The sequence below is a fragment of the Rissa tridactyla genome, chromosome 1 (assembly GCF_028500815.1).
Source record: "Rissa tridactyla isolate bRisTri1 chromosome 1, bRisTri1.patW.cur.20221130, whole genome shotgun sequence".
NCBI lineage: Eukaryota > Metazoa > Chordata > Aves > Charadriiformes > Laridae > Rissa > Rissa tridactyla.
In genome coordinates this window covers 40,169,016-40,181,605 of record NC_071466.1, presented here as the reverse complement: position 1 = coordinate 40,181,605, position 12,590 = coordinate 40,169,016, and the positions used below count along the sequence as shown (strand labels likewise).

General features: G+C 37.5%; 1 protein-coding gene across 1 annotated transcript in view; it reads left to right on the top strand.

Annotated features, from left to right (window-relative positions):
• Window positions 1-11,784, top strand: part of DIAPH3 (diaphanous related formin 3) — a 245,282-nt gene extending 233,498 nt beyond the window's left edge. The window contains exon 28 of the mRNA XM_054208736.1: window positions 9,839-11,784. Within this exon, the coding sequence (XP_054064711.1) occupies window positions 9,839-10,098 (260 nt within the window). The 3' untranslated portion in view covers window positions 10,099-11,784. The remainder of the gene's footprint in view (window positions 1-9,838) is intronic.
• Window positions 11,785-12,590: the final 806 nt, after the last annotated feature.

The following is a 12,590-nucleotide window of genomic DNA, read 5'->3' as shown; positions in this document are numbered from 1 at the left end:
TTCTGCAGAGCTTTGTCAGAGGAAAGAAAAAACCATAATAATAATAATACTTGAACAAATAAAGTTACATGAACTAAGATGATTCGGCTTCGTCCCATCTACAGCGTATTCATGAAAGCAGTCTTGGATGTTAGTTTACAGAGGTTAAACTTCTCAATCAGGTCTGCTTCTGTCCCGTTGAGAAGCACCCATGCTATAAAGAAGGACAGATATCTTTAAGCTGACATCAATGTTGTGTAAATCTTTTTTCGATCTACTTAGGATTTGGAGTTCTCATAAATACTGTTCCAGGTTAGTAAATCACTACATTCTTACCTGTCATAGCAACAACAGCATGCAGCACTCTCTGCTGCTCTAATTCCCTCAGAGACTTGTTTTAAAAACGTTTTAAAATGAGAGGCGCCTGAGAGCTGTATGGTATTCTTGCAATCTTTCGGATAATAGTGAATGACAGCCCGCTGTGACAGTGACTGTGATCTGTGAGGGCAAGAACTGCCCCAGGACATTGCTCCGGTACCTGTTACAGGAATGTGGGAAAATTACGTTTCTACTCAATTGTTAAAACTAACACCCACCTAATTTACTTTCAGCTCTAGCCTTTCATCTTTATTCTGCTCCCAAAAACATTTGCAGGACTCTGTAGATCCCCCTTTCCCTTAGACGCAGATTGATGCCTAAGGAGAGAAGTGCAACAGGTGATGAGGGAAAGACAATTTTTCCCATTGGTTTGATCTGACATTACAAAATATTCGTGCTCTACCTTCAGGCAATGCAACCTACCAATATACTCTGATTGCAGATATAAACCTGGGAATGGAAGTTTGGGCTAAAAATAGGTAATACAAATTGTATGGTTTTGTAGCAGTTACTAGAATAGTTAGGGAATAACTTGCAAACACTTAATATCAAGAATAGTGGATAAGACATAATTCAGTGTTAGACTCTTGAGGCAATTACTAGACATAGTTATATAGGGTTTTTAAAAAATATTTATGCTAAATAGTAAATACTTGACAGAAACAAGTTTTATTTACAACCGCAGTGAGTAGAATCTCATAAATATCAAGTCAGTCTTTAAGACTTACTCTGTTGTTTGGATTTGTTGGGGGGTTTATTTTCCAGAGGTAGGAGGCTTCCTACTGTGTTGGGTTTTTTTCTTCAAACTGTGTGTTTCTTTTCCATTTTGATTATTTTCACCAACATATTACTTATTATCCATTGCAGCTGCCAGTGGCTTTCCTTTGATGGCAGCAGTCTTTATGCATATCCCTGAAATTCTTTATCAAAGTGTACCTTGAAAGCAGTATTCATCTATAGGTAGATGCTACGCAGACAGGTTTGGAGACTAAATGTGTCTCCTGCTCAAAGGCAGCAGTGGCAGTTTAGTATGTGGGATCTACATAAATTATCGTCAGCTGAACGGAGGATAGCTTTAGACTATGGACCTCTATGTATCTTGTCACAGATCACTAACTTATACAGTCATCATTTTTCACTCCCTGTTAACTCTAAAGAGGATTTGAAATGGCAAGCTACAATATACTTGTGAACAAAGTATAAAAAAAACAAGTAACAAACCACGTTAATTGTAATTTCCTGATCATTTCCTGACTTAAAGAAGAGAAAAAGCTGATGTTTATCCTATTTGTACCTTGGGAGAAATCCCATAAATACCTAGGCTGCATAACATTTCTGGCCACTGCCCGAAGACCCACTGCCACTTGGTATCCATGTAGATCAAGATTTATCTTTTTACACCCTTCATCCTAACATAATTAAGAAGATTATTTTATTATTTATTAATACTAAAATTATGTCAAGTTATTTATCCATTTTGAAATTAAGGGACTTACACATTTAGTTTTTTAAGAATGATTCAAACCATGTGCTCCAAAAATCAATAATGACCACAAAGTAAGTTTCTATTTTGGAAGTTACCATTTTGTAGTTTCCTAGGAACTCCCAAATGTGCCTTCATCCGGGGAAAGATGTGTGAGAAGACACGGGAGATCCACTCTAATTCTGAGTAAAACAGGGAGGATGCCAAACTCCTAAGTCTGAATTAACCGTCAGACACCTTCACAGGTTTCTCCTCTCACATAAAAACCTTGGATGATTTCTCTCAGTATTCTGATCCACACTTTGGTTCTCTTTTCACCATGACAGGCACTCAAGACTTTCATTTAAATCCCAGTAACTTAAAGATGCATTTCTTGTAACAAAAGTCATTGCCATATTAAAGGTGAGAATATATTAGTTTGAACAGAGAAATTTGTCCCAACTCAATGCAAATGCAAAGTACATTTGGAAAAGATAGGAACAAGAATGAATGATCAACAGGAGCTTACGGTAGTCTTCGAGAAGATGTAGGTATGCAAGAGATTAAAAGAATCTTTAAAGGCTTTGCTTTAGGGGCAAGTAAAAGGGAGCTGGTCCAGTGTAGTTCCTCTCATAACAAATTAGTTTGCTCACAGTTTGTAATTGATTTTCTTTGAAATTTAGTTTCTATAACTTCTCTATTCTAGCCTTACTTAGTGCTGACATACTCTCTTCTTGCCTTTGAAATGAACAAAAAAAACCTATATTCACTGTTTCTGAAGACTTTGTCTCATCTAAATTGAGCTTACTGATTGTTTATTCCTTGTGTTTTGCACATTTTTAACACAACACTCAAGAACAGCAGCAACTATTAAATGAAATGTGCATGACAATATTTTTTTAAACGTTTCAAAAATCAGTAACGCTTTTCCATGCCTCATTAATTATTGTCTGCTTTAGATTAGTCAAGTTGTGAGCATTTAGCATGAAATACTAGGGTGTAAGAAATTACTTATCAAGCAAAGATCATTCAAGTACAGCTACCGCTCCTTTAGGTGTTAGGGCTGGGGCTGCAGGGTATAACTGAAAAAAGTCGTAACAACACATATCACTCCTTTAACATTTCAGGGATATTCTCCAATCCTACCCTTGTCAGTCATAGAAATTGTTGAAAAATATGAAACTAATAAAAAGTGGCACTAAAAAGTATTTTAAGTATTTTCCATTATACTATCCACCAAGGAGCTATGCCATTTTTTATGAGTGATGTTATGTAATAGACATGGACCTTCTAGCTATAGCAGTCTTTCATATTATGTCTAAATTTTGCTTTTGGTTGGTCAGACAGGCTTTTAAGAAAGATAATAAGGTGTCGTGATGTTCCAACAGTAATGCCAGGGTCTGGGAATGGATTTCAGAGGGCCAACTTTGGGCTGTATAAAAGACATTAAGGAAAGATGGGTGCCTGAAAAAAATCAGGGCTTGCAACTGTCCAGTATGCTAAACTCTAATACAAATGGAGGGGTCAGTGCAGGAAAGAAGAACCTCATTTGTTATTTGAGAGGAAAACAAGAATTAGCAATTTTCCTGTTGACGTTTTTGATAGTAAAAAGCCAAGAGTTTGTAATCTTGAAGTTCAAAATGACAACTTTCAGAATTGGTGGGTTTTTTTAATTGGAAAATTAAAATAGGGAATGCTAAAAGACAGATGGAATCCTCGCATCTCTAAGCTATTCTAGTGTGTTGGCCTCAGGTGGCAGCCGAACTCCCACCCAGCTGCTCATTCCGTCCCCCCTTTGGTGGGTTGGGGAGGGGAATAGGAAAAACAGGAGCAGGAATGCTCATGCGTCAAGATAAAGACAGTAACTTACCAGTTACTGTCAAGAGCAAAACAGTCTCAACTTGGGGAAAATTAATTTATTGCCCATTTATATATATATACACATATATATAAAAAACTACTGATTTGGGTATTGGGAAACAAAACCAAAAAAAGCATCAAAACACTTAGGGAAAATACACATCAAAACACTTAGGGAAAATACACTCCTCCTGCTTTCTCAGACTTGGCTTCACTCCAGACCACTCTTTTGCCCCCTTGTTATCACCGCAGGTGATGCTCAGTCCCATCAGTGAGTGAACGAATGGCACAAGGGGATGATGGGCTCAGCCGTGCCCTGTGGTGGGTCCTTTGGAGCCATCTGGAACTGTGTCCAGCACGGGGCAACCCCTGACCTCTCCTCATAGAGGCCACCCCTGCAGACCCCTTGCTACCATTGCTTTGCTACCTACATCCAATACAGATTTAGAGTTGAAGCTAGACACAGCTGAAGTGGGAATTCAGAACCTCCTCCTTGTCCTGAACTTAAAAACAGAGGTCCTCAAAACGCCTGCCAGCTGTGGTCGTATTCAGCCTTTCAAAATACAACTGTGTCTAAGTCAGTCTCAACCAGCTGAAACATAAACCAGTATTGTCTGGTTTACATCAGAAAAAGTAGTTCATGCTTAGAAACTGTTTCACTCTTTTCATTATTTTTTCAGCAAAGCACTGGCGATGCTTTATATTTTGGTATTGGCAAAAGAACCCTTTAGGAACATCTCCAGACCAACTTCTCAAGGGCTTCTGTTTATTCAGATGGGGGCGCATATGAGGATGTACACTGGTATCCTCACAAGGTCCATGGTATGTGACCATGGTCTAAACACACATGGCAAGGTCGCATCGGGACATGCTCAATGGTGTGGTCAGTGTAATTTGTGGAAGATGGACAGGATTTCTAAACGGAGGCTGGATTGCTGCGAGCATTCCCGCTTGTCGGAATGCTGCACAGCTGCTTCCAGAATCAGCGCATTGCACTGCTGTCACAAGCACGTGCTCTTTGCCCTGCTCTTGTGCTGGGGAGCGACGTGAGCGCAGCACCAACATGGTGTGGTGGCTTTTCCCTGATTTTCAGTTCCATACGTTGGGTGCAGGGAACCAGAGGCAAACTTTGCCACTCCACTGGGGAGGCAGTGATGAGGATTATGGATAGGGCTGTTAACTTTTACCAAGCCAAAACCATTTGGCGTGGGGGCGTGCCCTCATAATATCTTCTATCACAGGCAAGTCATCACTCACAATATAAAAATAATTTGCATTGGTGGTAAGCTTGGTGAGTATGCGTGGGCTTAAGAAAATTCTTAGCATAGACACTGCTTCAGGAATACGATGTCGCGCATGGAGCACAAGCCAGAGAGATTGGAAATATTCCACTGGGGTTTTGAGCATTTTTCACTGTTAACTTGGTAAAAGATGTAATGAGGTTGTAACTGCAATTGTTCTTTCTTATGTTACAATTTTGTCATGCTCCACATTGAGATGTATGACTGTAATACAAGCATATAATGCCATGTAATGCAGTTCTCCTTATTGTATTTGCAACTTTATTTTTCAATCGGTATACAAGTATTTACATAGAAACTCAATATGTCCTTAGTATCAAGACTTTTATGAGGAAACTATGCAATGAAATAAAGCTTTTCAAAGTCCTTTTTAAAAAAATATTTATTAGTAATTTTAAAAAAAATCTGTATGTCTACTTTAGTGAGTCTCTTGCAGTCATTTTTGTTCTCTGTTAAAGGTAATACATAATAATATTATGCAGGATTTAAAAATCTCCAACTGATCATATTTTGCTTCCCCAGGTTCACAGCAGGAAGGTCTCATACCGCTGATTTTTTTCTGTTCACATGCTAGTGCGCAATTTCCTTTTTCTGAATATAAAGAATGTAGCCTTTAATAGATTATAAGCATATAATTATAAGTTATTCTATGCTAGGGCACTGTTTAAACTGTGGAAAGCTATTAAGCACAATTTTCTGTCAACTGAATTTCCTGAGCATTGCTGTTAATCAAAGTAATTTTAAAAGACTTGTGTCTAGATGATAGTAGCTATTTGGCTCTAGGTTATGTGAATATGATTTTGAAATGTTTTTGATTAACAGCAATGTTCAGGAAATTCATATCTGTGAAAACGGAATTTTAATAGGTCTGAAGGACCCACAAGAGTTAGATACTGAACAAGGGCAAGAAAAAGATTTAACCGTCCTGGAATCCGGACACTGAGACTTTAGTAGTGTGCCAAGCAATCTCTGCCTAAACCGTGCCTGGAAGCATCAGTAGCAGGGAAGTCAAAACTATTATGGGTAAATGTCTTCTCGCCCCCGCGTTTAGAAAACTTAAACGTGAATTCAAAATTTTTGCTTTTTTTTCATCTGTGTAATGATTGTTATGATACAGGTGAATGGCAGTTTTTGATTGCAAAAAGTGACCAAGCATTAGAAATTTATCTCCACTACTTCCAATATATACAGCAAATTAGTAAGTTCTGTCTTTCTCCAGTGATTTTTAATGTCTGATTTCTTTTTGTCTTGCTACTGCCGGAAGGTACACCTTGCTACAGTAGGTGGACAAATAGTGCATCTGCAGAAATGTAAGCTTTCTTCTTTACAAGACTTCATGTAGAAGTGGCTTTCCATTATAGTTTTCTTCTAGCCTTCTATGACTTTATTGTATTCAATTCTTTAAAAGTGTATTTGATCCAAGGTGTGTAAGTGTGTAAATATATTTATTTTGTTCTGCAATTTCTTTCAAATATAGTTTGCTGCCAAAAGCGCTAACCAAATTTATGTACGTCCATGATGTAATGGTTCAAAGTAGTGTAGAAAAAGCTGTTCGTATGTGTATGGTTGTGGATTTTCTGTGGGTACCCTTGTTCTAGAGACATAGGATTAAAACGGTGGCCAGTGTCACTGAGCCATGTCCTTGCTGTTGCAGGCAGCCATATCAATAATGTCTTCAGGAACAGATCCAATTCCCGCTTATAACCGGTTTAAAACTGCTTATAACAGTTTTTAATTTGTATGCAAGGTGCACTGGCTTTGTTAAATCACCTACCTCAACAGTTATGGGTTGAAAATGCACTTCTTCAGTTTTGTTACTATGGCATAGGATTCGAGAGAATTGTGGTAACGGTCCAAAGACGTGACTGTGGCATGGGTGGGGTGCCAAATCACCAACGCATCCAAGCTTTGAATCAGCGTGCGAAGCAGTGCAGGGTGTTGAAGAGTTTGAGGTTAACACAAATTAATTCCTGCTTTATGAAAAAAAAAAAAAAATTGGCAGGGTAGTCATTAATATTTCTAAGGAATTAGTGAGACTTTCTCCTTTTTACCGTGCTAGTACCTAACTAATTTTAAACTGTGATCTTTCACTCTGATAAGAAGAATGCCACCAGCAGCATATATTTCTCAAGTGTTACAGCAGTTAATTCTTTAGGTGCATATTTAATTAAGTAAAATCTAGGACTGTGAGTAATATGTGTGCTTTCTGAACCAGGCTGAGCAAAGTTTGGTGTTTCCGGGTGGGATTCACAACAGCCGGTTTACTAAACAGGGAACTGCCCACCGACATATCTACTCATACTGGACATCCACTTAGGCACAGCAATGCTATATGGAGACGTTCCTCCTTGACTGAAAGAACACACAGGGTGAAGATGCTGCCTGGTTTAGGAAGCAGCTGAAACAGCAACTTTGAGATGATAAAACTGGGTTTAGATAAAATATGTGTGTTCGAATATTTTTTTTTTATTTTTAGCTGACACTAGCTGCTCAGTATTTTTTGTACATGGCTGACACCAAAGTGTTCTCATTACTTAGGAAGTGCAATTATTCGCTAGAGTAAAGCATTTATGTATTAAGAACATGACACTTTGTGGTTTTTCTGGTGAATCGTGGCATCTTCACTGCACAGGAGTTACAACTGGTGAAACAAGGACTACTCACTTAAACTGGCCAGTGATTAAGCCACTTTCCTAATCTCTTTTCCCATTGTTGCAGGACCCCTCAGACTGAAGGGAAGGACTCTGGTCCTTCAAGTTGAACGCTCCACTTATTAGTCTGTGCCTCGAAAGTCACAAATATCAACGTGATTGCTGCTCTTTTCAGGGGGGAAAAAAGACACAGCTGTAGTCAGCTTTACTTGGTCACTATTCCCACGCAACAGTTCCAGATTGTAGGCAGCAAGTTATGGGACACACCTTTCTGCAAGGCTAAATCAGTTACCTGAGTTTCAAAGCGGGACAAGAGTTTAGTTAGACCCCAACATCTGCTCCTTCTTGATAGCTAACTTGCAGCAGTTCCCTGCTTAGACTCTTTACTGTTCTAAATCTCACTCTAAGGCACCTTATTCTGCCCCTTGCACACTATGAGAAACTGGGGAAAGTATTGCTGGATTTTTACTTTGAGGCCTCAGTTCATAAGTGTTCACCACCTCTGTTATTCAGTCTAGTTCATCATACCTAATTAATTCCTCATGCCTGAGTATTTTGGGGTGAAGAATCCACTAAACTGCAAAGTAGTTAATATTTGGATGTTGGTACACTTGGGAAGCTTACTTTCATTGCCTAATTTATTTTTGCCTTTTTTAAAGTCCAACACCTATACTTAATCTCTGATTATATGACAACATGCTTTTTTCTACTTAAAAAAAAAGTATTGATTTTCAAAACACCCAATATTTTTCCCACTACCCCTAAACTGAATGTGAACAAAAAGGGCAATGGTGCAGCTAGTATTTTGTATATTGATATAGGTAGCATGCTTTTATCAGCCTGCAAATACATGTTCAGAATCAATAAATATAAACATTTAAATAGAATGGGATATTTAAAAGCGTACATACCAGGGATGTTTTAATTAAATATAATGGGTTTATTATATGTAATTATAAAGATGTGTTCGTACCCAGTCTTTGGCCTTCTGTGATTCAGGAAAACTTGAGATGAGTGCTGCTGCATCTTCAGGGTCAAATTATTTTCCATAGTATAAAATAGAAATTAGATTTTTCACCTAAGTGCAAAATTCGCCTGTTATCAATTTTCAATTAAGGATTGTTTATCTGATTTAGAAAATGATAGGAAGAAGGTATTTATTTTCCTCCGCTTGCCAAAAGGTGATCGTACTTAGAAAATTTGCTGAGATTGTCCAAGAAAGTGTGTAAAATCCTCATCCATCACCAAGAGCCCCTGGTCAGGGAATGACAGTGCAGTAAATATCTTCAGCAGCTGCCTTTTAATGTACAAGCTGTTTTCGGTAGGAATTTTCAGCACTCACATAAAACACACTGTCATGAGTGACTGCCTGTGCTCCAAAGTCATTACTATTGGGATGATGGAACATCTTTCAGCGAATAACCAAAAAACTTTAAATGTCATGTCAAGTTTGTTGAAGCCATTTTCAAGCCTCGCTCAAGGTTACATGAATATTGAGTATGCCTGTTTTTAAAAAGTTTGAGATCTATGAGAGGGCCCGCCTGATATGCTGGTTTTGAGAACAGTCACTCGGCTGCAGGGGGTGGGGGAGGGGGGGGTGGGGACAAAAAAAGAAATCTGTCTATTAATACACATTAATCCAGCAAAGCTCTTGGAAGTCAAGTGGAACTTCTTGTGACAGTCAATGCCAGTGATGTTCAGCAAAAAGGAGCAGGTTATGCAAATTCTGAAAATTACTTAGCTGCCTAAAAGATCACAAAGGAAAGAAAAATTATGACGATGGATAATTAAATCGAAATAGATTTTTAAATACATTTTAAAATTTGAACAATTTAAAAAATAAGTAGAAAATGTAATTACCCAGATAAAACTTTGGAAGACACTGGAAAGTGCTGAGTACTCTCTTTTCTCTTTGACTCCAGTAAGAAAGGAGTCAGGATGCTGTCAGGTTCTATGTGTGATTTTGTAGGAAATATGGATGCTAATCTAATGAAGTCATGTAACGTCTGTATCACTTCCAAGGGACCAAGCCTACTGCCTTTGAAGTGATAATATTTTTTGTCTTGCCTCCTTGGTAATCATTACTCCTTCTAGTACATCATCTGCATGTAAAATTTTGTCTGATCAAGAGGTCTTTTTGTATTACAAAATATTGAAACTGAGTACTTTAATAGTAAAACAAGGTTTATTTGTTTTATCTTCTGCAGAGAACCAGAAAGGACAACTAGAGAAGTCGTGTTCGCACCACAGTATCAGTTCAAACTTGACAAGATGCCCAGTCACCAAAGAAGTTACTTATGATGTGGAAACAAGTTCTTCTACGGCGTGGAACAAGGCTCTTGGGAGAAAGGAAGCCTGTCATGGAGAAGGCAACAAAGAAAAGAAAATAGATCGTATCGGGTCTCCCTCTAAGGGAGAAGCCATTCCAGAAGTAGAAGCTCTCCTGGCAAGACTGCGAGCACTATAGAATAATCATGTAAAGGATTAAATCAAAGCTTAAAACCAAACTCTAATAGCCTACATCTTTAAAGATACACCACTAATTTTCTATTATTGACATTACATACTTCTGAGTTCCCAACTTCTCTATAGATGAATACTCTATTTCTAAACTGTTTGCAAGACTGTACAAAATGATACTATAGTTTTGCATGACTGCAAGATGATTTTTGTTACATGTTTTTACCTACTGAGCATACAAAAAATACCAGAAGAAACAGATACTACATTGATTCCACGGCATAATCCTTTTAGTGGACAAACAGCTGACCACACGCTTTGAGACCTTCTCAAAATAGGAGTGTCTTTTAAATATTGCTAAATCATCATGCCTGGGAATAAGGGTCAGTAAATAGCGGAAAGGGTATTCTTATATTTTCTACTGCAATTGCTATACTTAAGAGATTTTAACACCTAAAAAGTATTATTATAGCATCCTTTGCAATTACAATAATAGGAAATATGTATCGTATAAATCAGCCATGTTCATCAGAGAGCACCAAAGCTTGCTGAATTATATATGTATTTACAAAATGGAAATCCATGGACAGTAAGCAAAAAATCTATGCAAATAATATACTTTATGTGTGATTAATATATTGCTGCTTAGTTATATTAAGCTTAGTTATGATTATTGTATCAAAATAATATATACAATTTCTATGATTGCAAGGTTTTGCAATTGTGTCCACAGTGGGGGAAAATGTCTCCACAGTTACTTACCAGTGTAATTTTTTATCTTTTCACATGTGAGTTAAATATGTTTCTATAAAAGGAACATGTAATGGAAAAGATTTTTGCAATTGGTTTTTCACAAACTCATTTTCCAGTAGCCCGTAAAGTCTTATTTGCTGGCACAATAGGAATCTTGCACATAATTGCATCTCTGTTATCTCACTGTCATTGTACAGTGTTAGGTGTTTGCTATCGTATTTATTAATTGCACATCATAAAGAATGACTACCTATGTTACCAACCAGGAAGCTACTATTAGTATCTTTGCTCCGTTATTTAAAGCTTCCTTATTATAAGAGTGTATTAGGTATCTAATCTCTTTCTTCTAAATTACTATGTTTTTCTTTACAAAATGCTGAAAAATATGTCTTTCAATAAGAGTCAGTTACATGAAACCAGTGTTTCAATGCTCCAGTGCTTTTTATATCCTTGTTTAAGTTGCCTTCGTACTTCCTGCACTAAACATTAATAAAGTTAATTAGAACTCGGAAACTGGGCCTGTTTATACATACTGCACGGAGGGCTTTTCAGCCGTCATGGGAGTCAATCTCATGTTTCTAGGGCTGTTGTAACTGTCATTACACACTCTAATTACATTTCCCGCCTTAGCTGAAAAAAAATAAGAGCCATAAACAGAAGTCAGGGAAAGATACAGATAAAGCCTATCGGACAGTCATTTCCTCAGCTCTTCTTGCAAACAACATGCAAAGCTGTCACACAGGGCCGCCTTTGGTAATTTGAAATTGCATAGAGTAACCACAGGATTGGGGCTTAATGCATCGTTAGTGGCTAACTAGAAATACAGCTGCTACTAGTTGTCCCACTAAGGACTTCTGCACCTCCACTGTTAAGACTTACTACTCCTGTTTACAGGGTGCAGTAAAAATTACTATCTGCAAAGTACGTTATGCTTGACTAAATAAAACGGTGTTTCAAACACAAAGAAAATGTATGTTGAAGGAAAAAAAATAAAACTAACCATTCACCGGGTGTCTTCAGTTGCTGAGGATGTGTTAAAATAAAAGGGGCAGGAGTAGGGAACTGCGTCTGGAATACGAGCGGGATGACCTACCAAGTGAAGGTGGAAGTACAAATTTATTTTCCTGAACACAGTAAACTTGTTCATTTGAGTTAGTGGGTAATAGTCCGCAACCCAAAACTGACGGTTCAGGACACTACTGTGTAGTTTATCAAGCAGAGAAAAGTTACAAAACTATCTTACCTACTGAAATTCTCAGTGAACAAAATGCGACTAGCAGCCTAGCATCTTCTGATTTAAAAATAAATATTTACATCTAAAATTATAGATCTTGAGCTACTTTTTCTTACGGTTTGAGGAGCTTTTAGAAATGTATTCCTAGTCTTTTCTAAGATACTGTGTTTCTGAATTAATCCTTTCAAGCAGCCATCAAGTTAATTCACAGTCTCTTTTGTATAACTAGGAGAGTAAAAAAGGCTGTACAACTTCTTAGAATCCATGTAAATACAGTATGTAATTTTTTTCCTCTTCAGTATTTCTTTGTACCTTCATAATTTGCTGTATTCAGAGTTCAAGTACGCAGTCTTGTTGAAGTACACAGTAAATTCTCTTTCTACATTTCAACTTTCTTCACCTTCCCTTAGAAGCAAACAAATACACAGGACATTTTTTGATAGCAAAAAATGCTTGTATGGCCTAATGAGCTCAGGTAAAAATAACTTTGAAAGTATTATGCCTGTATTCTA